This window comes from Syngnathus leptorhynchus, chromosome 5, assembly GCF_054491065.1.
Source record: "Syngnathus leptorhynchus isolate UIUO chromosome 5, UIUO_Slep, whole genome shotgun sequence".
Taxonomy (NCBI): Eukaryota; Metazoa; Chordata; class Actinopteri; order Syngnathiformes; family Syngnathidae; genus Syngnathus; species Syngnathus leptorhynchus.
Genome location: NC_141199.1, coordinates 15,971,366 through 15,982,128, shown reverse-complemented (window position 1 = coordinate 15,982,128; position 10,763 = coordinate 15,971,366). Strand labels below are relative to the sequence as shown.

General features: G+C 44.3%; 1 protein-coding gene across 1 annotated transcript; it reads left to right on the top strand.

Moving 5' to 3' along the window:
• Positions 1-241: 241 nt before the first annotated feature.
• LOC147057273 (ovochymase-2) lies at positions 242-10,672 on the top strand. The gene is made up of 25 exons (XM_085911440.1): positions 242-1,764; positions 2,222-2,352; positions 2,888-2,981; positions 3,055-3,195; positions 3,320-3,417; positions 3,530-3,644; positions 3,709-3,924; positions 3,995-4,204; positions 4,853-4,993; positions 5,296-5,541; positions 5,612-5,797; positions 5,884-5,993; positions 6,079-6,179; positions 6,597-6,874; positions 6,949-7,112; positions 7,172-7,355; positions 7,427-7,645; positions 7,787-7,921; positions 8,011-8,232; positions 8,306-8,488; positions 8,825-8,937; positions 9,147-9,241; positions 9,323-9,612; positions 9,684-9,844; positions 10,353-10,672. The coding sequence occupies exons 1-25, from the start codon at positions 1,596-1,598 to the stop codon at positions 10,557-10,559; spliced, it is 4,209 nt and encodes a 1,402-aa protein (XP_085767566.1). The 5' UTR covers positions 242-1,595; the 3' UTR covers positions 10,560-10,672.
• Positions 10,673-10,763: the final 91 nt, after the last annotated feature.

Below are 10,763 nucleotides of genomic sequence, written 5' to 3'. Positions count from 1 at the left end.
TCATCCTCTCCCGGTGGAATATGTGGCCTACATTTGTTTGCGGTGCGCGGTTCAATTTGAGCTTCATCTAACCTCCCATTTTTTTATATATATATTTATATATATATATATATATATATATATATATACACACACATACATTTGTTTGTGCACAATTGTTTTTTTGTTTTTTTTACTCCAGTGGACCAATTGGGTTGGCTCCATTTGAAAAAGTCTGCAGCGTGTTTGCACTGGATTATGAATTTTGTTTGGCGGTGTGTGTCAATGACAATGAGTGGCCATTACTTTTTACTTTTTTGCGCCAGAATGTGTTAGCGTGGTTAGCGTGTGGCTAACAAGTACTTATAATGGATGCATGAATCTGGTGGTTACTAAAAGTAGTATGCTTTGTATTTCAGAGTGAGAGCATAATGCAGGAACCGTGTAAATGTTAAGTTAGTTCAAATGTTCCAAAAGGTTCCCGTTGTTACTATGGTAGATTGGTGGCGTGTAAAGGCAAGCAGAATCTTTTAAATATTGTCCTACTGGCGCATTTGTGCCTGGAATCTCGTCATCTTTTTTTGCGCACAAACAAACGCGGGTCACCTTCTTTGGCTTCATTAGAGACTGCTGTATTATGGCTGACAGATGTGGTCATAAATCATGGTGGCTCCTCCAGGCAAAGATCTCCAAACAAATGGCCAAACGCGTCACATTTATCAATCTGCAGTATTCCACACGGAAAACCGTTACGTTATGTATTTTTTTATCCTTTTTGCCTCAGTAGTTATTTCCCCATGGAGTCATAAGCTGCTTTTGTTGCATCATTACCTCTGTCATGGAGAAAAAATAAAAAGTAAGGACTAATCTGGAAATTAGTAGAAGTGAGGGAAATGCGCAAAAAGACAAACTACTTTAAATTTAAAGAATTTAATTTAGATTAAATTAAAAATTCAAAGTCTTTGCAGCTGTACAGTATTAAAACGTGGGACCTAAAGAAAATCATGTGTGTTAATGGAAGATGTATCCTATCCCTGTTGTTGTTGTGATGGCAACCTCACATAATCCATTTTAATGCGTTATGATATTAGTGAGCTAGTCAGGCTACCTCTTCTCATGTTAGCATTAGCATCAGCACAAACCTCACCTGTGACAGGTGGTCTATAATTTTAGTGGACCAGCCAGCCCACCTATCATGTTATGCTAGCATTAGCATCGGTGCTAATGTTACTTTTTCTAGTTGGATTAGTAACTTCATATCACCTTGTACAATTTTCACACTTCCTAATTTCAGTCGCCTTATCACATTGGTAGAGCGCACCTGTTGTTATATTAGCATTAGCGTTAATGTTGCTTTTTGCTAACCAGATATTTACCATTATCCTGGTCTGAAAAAAAAAAAAGAATTAATAGTTTCAATTTAATCGTTGCATTTCATGGTGCCAAATTGGTTTCAAATGATTGTGACTCACATGGGCCTTATCTGATGAAAGTTAGTGATAATGAAGCAATTAGTCTCATTGCTCATTTACTAGCCCTTAATGTGACGCCTCTTGACGGCCAAAGTACACACACAAACACACACGCACAAGAATACACTGTTCAGTGTCTTCGCCATGGCGAGGAAAGGGCACATGGATCTGGCCCAGAAGAGCGGTTCTTCCAGGGGTTTGAGCACCTTGGAAATATGGCTGATATTCCTCTTCGTGGTGATGACTGGTGTGAGCGTGGCCCTTGTGGTCCTCTACTTCGTCCACGAGGAAGACCCTGCGCTTCTTCAAGAGGGTGAGAATGAGTCATTATTCAAGAAAAATTGGATACATGCATAGATAAAAATAAATATTTGAAGAAAATACAAAAATAATAGTCAAATTAATTTTGAAGAATGTCAGAAAGAAAATGTAATCACTTTAAAAAAAATGAAAATCTTACCAATAAATTGGAAAAGTATAGAAAAAGCAGAAAGTCAGGTATTAAAATGATAATTGTGACAAAATGATCTATCGGGTTATAAAATTGAAAAGTGAAGCAGAGGCAAAAATTCAGCTTTGGAAAAAAACAAATATTAAAAACTATTAATCATTGAACTCATATGTATAAACAAATATATATGTCATATGTTTAACAAGTTGAATGAAATGGATTTTTTTTTTCTTACTCAGTAAAAGAAAAGAAATTGAGCTCTAAAAATAACAGTTGGATTGATCGCATACTATAACGAGCGCGTGCGTCATCTCTCCAGGGCCGGACTCGGGCTGCGGCGGTCCACGGGAGCTCACCGCAGCGTCTGGCACTTTCACCAGCCGCCACTACCCAAGTAGCTATGACAACGGCAGGAGTTGCTCCTGGCACATTACCGTCGACCCCGATAAGGTGAGATGGATTCTCGTTTTACTTCTGTGATGAAGCCTACGTATTTATTTTCTTATTGATTGGAACCTTTTCTGATTTGTGATGATGGACAGTTCCAGGATTTTGATATTTGACTTCCGTTGTGTCATTTTTCTGTTTCATTTTTCCAATGAACAACTTTAAATATAATATATAATATAAAAATAAAATATAAATACAATTTATTTGACCCAGCTTCTGTAGTCAGAAGTAAAATTCTTCCTTGAAAAGCAGCTTTTCTATGGAATCGCTACTACCGCTGAGGATCACAAGTCGAGTTTATTTACTGATTGTCTAATGCGAAGCCAAGCAGTGGAGGACAGATGGGATGGACGCGAAAACAGACAGATGGCAGCCTCTGTCCTCTTCATCCTTCCTTTCCAACAAAAAGATCCCAGAGTAAACCTTAACGCACCGCCGCGCTTGCGTCGTTCGTGTCAGTTAGCAACATCTCATTTCAACTCGCCCCCCCCCGATAAAAAGATGAATGACGATCAAACATTTGTTTTGGTCGCAGGTGATCTCACTATGGTTCGAAGTGTTTGCCTTGGAGGACACCAACTTGTGCACCGCAGACTTCATCACTCTGCGAGATTCTTTCGGAGTCATTGGTCAGTTGGACCCGTGGAGAATAGAATAACCGTGTTCCCAAAAATAACCGTGGTCGCTTACTACGTTTTGTAGGCAAATATTGCGGCTACAGCAAACCTTTGCCTTTGGTGTCTCTGACCAACCGGTTGACCGTCTACTTCGACACCAACGACAGAAAAACAGACCAAGGATTCAAAGCTCATTACGAGGCCGTGTCTCCGGAACGGACTTCAGGTAAGATGGCGCCGAGTGTTATTGACCTAGAAAATGGCGTGTCGCTGGATGATAGTGGGGGAAGGGGGGGATCATGTATGCATGTACCCTTGAAAATGAAGTGTCCCTCCATCTTTGCCACCAGAAATAGCTGGAGCCGGTGGTGCTCTCCAAGGTGACCAGGGGAGTCTGCTGACCCCTGGCTTTCCTGAGCAGAACTACCCCAATGGTGCGCTGTACCAGGTAACTGAGAAGATTCTTTACTCAACCCGTAAATGGTACGAGGCTATTTTCAAGAATTTGGAATTCTGATATTCATGTAGCACTCCATGGAAAAATTTGTGTGTATTCAAAGTGGAAAATCACCGTGCCCGAAGGCGAGCGGGTTCGATTGACGTTCACCCGGTTCGACCTGGTACCGGAAGTGTGCGGAGACTTTGTGCAGATCTACGATGGCTTTTTATCAATAGGTAATTGCACGAGAATAACCCGTCACTATTGAACTCAATTTTTAAAAAACAAAACTGTGGATAGGTAAATTCTGTGGGGGAGCTTTGCCTAAGCCGGTGGAATCCAGTAGGAACACCATGACGGTGCGATTCAAATCGGACAGCAGCAAGAGCGCCAGAGGCTTCAGTGCTATCTACACAAAGTCCAGCCTCCCACCTATTGTGGTCCCCACCACCATGAAGCCCACAACCACACCCAAACCCACCACCCAGAGACTCCCGCCTACAACCACAGCTACCGGTAAAATATTACTCCAAAAGAAATCTCTCCATCTTGCGGAACATATCAACCGTGACTTTTCTCCCGTCAGGTGGTCCGGTTATTCTCAGCGGGCGCAAGGGTGTCTTCCAATCAACGGGCTTCCCTGATCCGTATCCAGCTCACCAGAACATCTCCTGGAGGATAAGCGTACCCAAAGGCTTTCTGTTGAAGATGCACATCGTTGAGTTGGCCATCACGGGCGAAACCGGACAGTGCAAGGGCGACAAGTTGGTCGTATCGGACGCTTACGGCACGCTAGGTGATATCATTAATACAGTTACTGAATTTTAGCATTTAGAATAGTTTTTTTTTTTTTTTTATATGTAATCCTGTTAGCTTTCTGGCTAAGCTAACTAGCTAACAAATGGGCTTCTTAATTTTTTCCCTTCATCTTCTGAGCTATTGTAGAGAATTACAGCAGAAGGAAAAGACTAACTTCATCAACTAGTAACTAACTAAACTAGCAGCCTAAAAAAACTAACACGTTTAATTCAAGAAGTAAAGCAAACAAACTAACGAGCTAACTATCCAATTAATAAACTAAATATTGAAGGAAATAAAAAACTAACAACCTAACGAACAAACATCTTACTAAGATAAACCCGCTAACAAACTAACTAGAGTCTCAACTTTGCTGCCTCAACTTCTACCCTCAATCTCCCCTTGGGTAAAATGTGTCTTCTTCCAGAGTGTACTTTGAAATATTGTCAGAATGCTATCAGATGGTAGATAGAGATTGAAGACATTTCCCCGAAGTGAGCCTCTTTAACTTTGAAATGAGGATCCTTCATCTCGTGCTTATGATAATGGAATAGCTTCAAATACACACACACACACACAACAATGGTCTGAATGAAAAATGGTGTCCTCTGCATGCCCGCCTAATGGTCTCCATGTCAATTTCCAGGCACGCACTGCGGCTACATCCGTCCTCCAGTTGTGGTGGCCGCCACCAACACTCTGTCTGTCTCCTTCTTGTCGGACAGTCGCCTCACCGACAGGGGCTTCTCCGCCAAGTGGGAGGCCGTCTATCCTGAGGACATAGCTGGTACTTTTACATACACGTCCGTCTAGGACATTGACATCAAACATTGACGTCCTTCTGCCCTCGCACTGTAATCAAAGCGATTACAAAAGCAGTGCGAACTTTATTACGGTGAACGTCCACGAGTATAGAAATAAAGATTACAAAAAAAAATATATTATGACCTTCTTGATAAGCTAGCAAGGCCGCCTGTCAATTGCATTTTGTCCATTGAAAGTAATAGGAATGTATTATGCGTCAAATACATATGAATTATTTGAATAAATAATCAGTCAATCAATAAATATTTTTTATTATTTTACCAGAACTCCAGGGATGCGGCTTGTCGTCAAAGGAGGGGACCGGCGTGATCAAGTCTCCCAATTGGCCAATGAACTACAAGGCCAACGCCGAGTGCATGTGGAACGTGGCGGTGCCGCTGGGCAAGAAAATCACACTGACCTTCACTCACTTTGAACTCGAAGCGAAAGATTTCCTGTCAGCCAAGTGTTTCGACAACGTCGTGGTGTACGACATTAACGGCTTGACCAATTCCTTGAATCAGAAACACGGTGGGTATTTTGGAACACACCGCCATCATGTCACCAACAACTCAAATGACTCTCGGAACCCCTTTTTTAGGACCGTTTTGTGGCAATAAGCTTCCAAAAAACATCCAGACCAAAGGGAATAGGCTAGTGGTACGCTTCCATTCAGACTTGTTCACGGAGGACAAAGGTTTCCGGGCCTACTGGACTACGAATCCCAGCCTGCCTGCGCCGACCGAGGCGCCTGTTCCGCCGAATCCTTGGGACGAAATCAACATAGGTGGAGTACCGTTATGAAAGCGAGATGTGGAGAAGTGGGCGGTTCCGACAAAAAGACCAATCGTCTCGGTTCTGCTTCTTTTCTAGACTGGCCCACCACGTGCGGCAAACCAGCCATCCCTCCGGCTGTTATGTCTCGCATTGTGAACGGAGAAGCAGCCACGCCTCATTCGTGGCCCTGGCAGGTGTCCATGCAGGTGGGATACTCCCTCCTTGACCCCTCCCACACCTGTGATATAATATTTGGTGTCTTAATTCGGACATGGTGGTCTTTACTGTCAGGTATGGCCGTCCAATCGACCCGAACCAACTTTCTTCCATACGTGTGGCGGCACTCTTATTCATAAGAACTGGGTGCTTACGGCAGCTCACTGCTTCATCAAGTAAGTTTATCAGTATTAGTCAAGATTCCAGAACACGATTTAATTGGACAGTTGGTAGCAGGGAGAAAAATAAATGTTATATTTAAAGAGGAAATGAAAAGGAAATCCAAGTTCAATTTTATTGCCATCGCAGGTAAAGAGAGCAACAACATTCTTTCAATACTTTGGACTCATTTTAATGTCATAAAAACAATGACCAGCAGAGGGAGACAAATCTTAGCAGTTGACGACTCGTCAATTGGCGTAGAGATTTTATTAGGTGAAAAAGAACGAAAGAAAGGATGAAAGGGGGAAAAGGTTCCTCAGTGTGAGGTCTGGGAAAAAAAAAACTCCAATCATAATTTTCCACTCCTTTTTTACAGGATATACTTTTGTTTGACATTTAAATGTAATAAATTGCCCCACTTCCACATCCAGCTACGCCGACGAGCTGCACCGCTGGCAAATGTGCCTGGGCAAGCACAACCTGACCTTCACAGAACCCAGCCAACGCTGCTTGGGCGTGACGGGCATCTACCGCCACGAGAGCTTCAAGTACCCCACTGTGCCCACCGTGGAGTTTGACGTCGCCCTGGTCAGGCTTGACGGAGAAGCCGAAGTTGGGGACCAGATCTCCTACGCCTGCCTCCCCTCCCCGGAGGAGGTTCTGCCTGGGGGAAAGAAGTGCTACGCCACCGGCTGGGGAGATGAAACAGGTCCGTATCCTCAATAAACTGCTATAGATGGATTGGTTTTGAAAGATGAACAAAGATGGCTGCCTTTTTTTTAGGGGATTCCCTGAATGCTAAAGTGGCAGAGGCTCTAAACCAGGTGGCCTTGCCCGTGGTACCGTACAACACGTGCAAGCGGATGGACTACTGGTGGTTCCAGGTGAAGACCTCCATGATCTGCTGCGGTTACACTTTGCCCGACGAGCTCAAGTCCGTCTGTCAGGTAAAAAAAAAAACACGAATTTTTTTCAACCGTGACATTTGCTGGATTTTGCGACACAGGGAGATTCCGGCGGTCCTCTGGTGTGCCAGGATGGCCCCGACAGTGCCTGGGAAGTTCACGGAATCACCAGCTTCGGTCCCATCGGGTGCATCATGAACAAGAAACCCTCTGTGTTCACCAGAACGTCCGCCTACCTTCCCTGGATCAGCAACGTCATCCGCAAGGATATCTACAACCAACACAGTAAGGTTCCTTTTTCTTCAATCTTTACTTAACCCGCCTTTTTTGGTTCACCATCTGTCCTTCTCATGTAGCATCCGGCTGTGGCGGACCAAAGGACTTGACGGGCACAGGCGGCACGTTGTCCTCCATGGGCTTCCCGGGAAGCTACGGCAACATGGCTCGATGCCAGTGGAACATCCACGCGCCCGTCGGCAAACTGGTGCACCTTCACTTCTCTAACTTCTCTCTGGAGGAGAGTCAAATGTGCTTGAACGACAAAGTCAGCATTTCGGATGGAACAGGAAGTCTGGGTATGGGAAAGTTTTTTTTAATTTGCTGTATTTTACATATATTTGTAATTTTTTATTATTCTTTATAAATGTCCTGCTTTGTTAATTTATGCACAGTATTTCTTTACTGACAGCTTGTGCGTGTTCCTCTTTCACTGTCAGGCACGTACTGTAGTCACACGCCACCCATGGACCTGGTGAGTGACGGGACTTCACTTCACATCAGCTTCACGTCAAACGACAAGGTGGTGGACACGGGATTTTCGGCCACCTGGAAGGTGGTAGACCCTTCAGAAGGTAAGATTGTCTTCGACTCAAAGTAGGATAAAATTGATTACTAATAATTGTACTCAGGGCATCTCAACTATGACTTCATTACGTTACAGCTCCTTGCGGGGGAACGTTTAGCACCCCCCAGGGTGAACTCACCAGTCCCGACTGGCCCAACGACTACCCAACCCAAGCTGTGTGTACATGGAGGATTCGGATCCCCGGCGCCAAAAGTATCCACGTGGCCTTCACCCACTTTGAGCTGCAAGCCGTCAACCTTCTGGGCAACTGTGTGGACTACGTGGAGGTCTTCATTGGAGGGAACATGACGTCGCAAGGTGGCGTTTTTCTTCATCGATAAGAATGGAAGTAGTTCACTGACTAATAAATGATAAATCTGTCCTTTCACAGGTCGTTTCTGCGGCTTTGCCCTGCCACCCGAACTGAGCGTGCCGGGTGACACGGCCGTCATTCGCTTCTTGAGCAACGGCGCTAACCGGCAGCAAGGTTTCCGCGGCTACTGGACCACCGACGGCGGCGTCATCCCGACTCTACCCCCGCCTACGCCCAACCCGTGGGACAACATTACCATCAGTGAGTTTGGAAACGTGATGGAATATCTCACACTTGCTTTACTTAAGTCATTTTTAGATATTTAATATGTCTGCATATAAAGTCAAAGTATTTTATTGATGTTGTTATTTTCTTTTCATTCATTTAGATTACTTTAGCGTTACACCTGAAAAGCTAAAGAGCAAAGTTAGCTAGCACACATTAGCCTTATTATTAGGCATATGCATAAAGCAGGTCATGATAACTAACAGAACGTCATGATTTGACCAAATGCAGTCGGCAAATATGTGTCCTGTTTCGTAATAAGAATGTTTACAAAGCATGTCTTAATACTAATAGATTAATATCTTGTACCAGGCTGGCCAAAGAACTGTGGAAACCCGGCAGTGCCTCCCAATACAGGCACAACAAAGGTTGTGAATGGAGAAGAAGCCCTACCTCACTCCTGGCCTTGGCAAGTCTCCATGCAGGTAACACTCCCATCGAAAATTCGTACCGTCATGGGACTCGTCATAATAGTGCTTTGTCGACATTTTGTGGCAATTTTAGAGAGTTTTAGAGAGCTGCATCAATTATTCCGATTTTTGTTGTTCACAGTTGAACAGGGTCCTGTGAATTTGAGAAAAAAGTTTTATAATTGAAATAAAGTGTTAACACATATTTCTAATTACCTCTTCAGGCTTCGCCGATGTCTCCCATTCCTTACATGCATGGCTGTGGAGGTTCATTGATTCATGAAGAGTGGATCCTAACAGCTGCACACTGTTTCATGACGTAAGTTAGACGCAAAACCAGGTAGACACCCCCCCCCCCTCTCAAATACGTCACTTTCAAATGTTCTTCCTCGCTTTCCAGCCCCCTCAACCAAAGCTCGTACTGGCGCATGTGCCTGGGGAAGCACCACATGAACTCTTCTAGGGACGTCCCGTCGGCGGAGGCGTGCTACAAGGTGGACAGCATCATCCGCCACGAGGGCTTCGTCTACGAGGACGACCGCACTGACATCACCAATGACATCGCCCTGGTGCATCTGGTCCATCCCGTCAACATGACGCGGGAGATCAGCCCTGTTTGTCTACCCCAGCCCGGGGTGGTGGTGGAGGCTGGGACGCGATGCTTTGTCACTGGTTGGGGTGATGAGAAAGGTAAAAAAAAAACAGATGGTACCTTGACAGAAATGAAGAGATGGAGCCAACCACCTTCTATTGCTTTGTAGGAAACCTCTTCCCTAAAGTGTCTGAGAAACTCAACCAGGCTGCTCTTCCTGTGGTGGACTTCAAGACCTGCAGCAAGCCCACCTACTGGTGGGACACGCTGCGGCCATCCATGATCTGCGCCGGGTACGAGTCCCCGGATGAACTCAAATCGGCGTGCCAGGTGATAACACACGTGGGGGGAATATCAGACCCAAAAAATAAAAATGCACAGCGTCATCTGTGTGTAAGGTGATACTCACCTCAATTAACAGGCTGTAGCTGGGTTCTGTGTGAAAGGATCTTGCAGGATCTCTGTATGAAAATAGCTAGTAAATTGATAGCCCATTTCACAGTTTGTTTTTTCATCTTTTGAAAGCTACCAAGATAATGTCGGAATCGGGTCTGGCAATTTTGTAATCAATTTACTAGGTTTTCTAGTATTTCATGGGATTTGCCAAATTTTTTCAGGGTCTCTGTGTGAAAGAGGCTCTCAAGTCAACAAGTTAATATTTTTGTATATTTCTGGATTTAGGAATGTGTGCAGTCCTTTCACGATTAGTGTTTACGTAACAACCTGTTTTGTTTGTGATCATTCAGCCACTGTTTGCATAATTGCACACAAAGACCAAAATAGGGGCATTGTTATATTGTTGGCTGCAGCTTCATCCAAGTCTGTCTTCACCCTGCAGGGTGACTCTGGGGGCCCCTTTGCGTGCCAGGCCGGCGGGGCCGCCACCTGGGAGGTGCACGGTGTGGTCAGTTTCGGAGCGCAGGGATGCATCAAGGACAAAAAGCCGTCCGTGTTCACGCGGGTTTCTGCTTTTAGCCACTGGATCCATGACAAAATCAGGAAGTTCACGTACGAACGGGACAGTTTATTTACAGTGCTACCTTGATTTACAAGTTTAATTTGTTCCGTGAACAAGCACGTAACTTGAATAACTTGTATCTAAGAAGAAAATAGCTCACTATTGTTACGGTATAAAAACAAAATAATAAAGTGATTAAAGTGAAAGAATTCTGTGAACATTCCTTCAGGTGTGTGCGCTGAGCCCCATCAGAAATTTGTGTATCAACATGAGTTTATTAGTTATACTACA

Bases quoted from the DNA above. Each gene is read 5' to 3' on its own strand.
- LOC147057273 (XM_085911440.1), top strand. From the start codon at position 1,596: ATGGCGAGGAAAGGGCACATGGATCTGGCCCAGAAGAGCGGTTCTTCC. The intron at 3,418-3,529 runs GTAACTGAGAAG...GTGTATTCAAAG, and splicing joins CCAATGGTGCGCTGTACCAG to TGGAAAATCACCGTGCCCGA. The intron at 8,938-9,146 runs GTAACACTCCCA...TTACCTCTTCAG, and splicing joins CTTGGCAAGTCTCCATGCAG to GCTTCGCCGATGTCTCCCAT.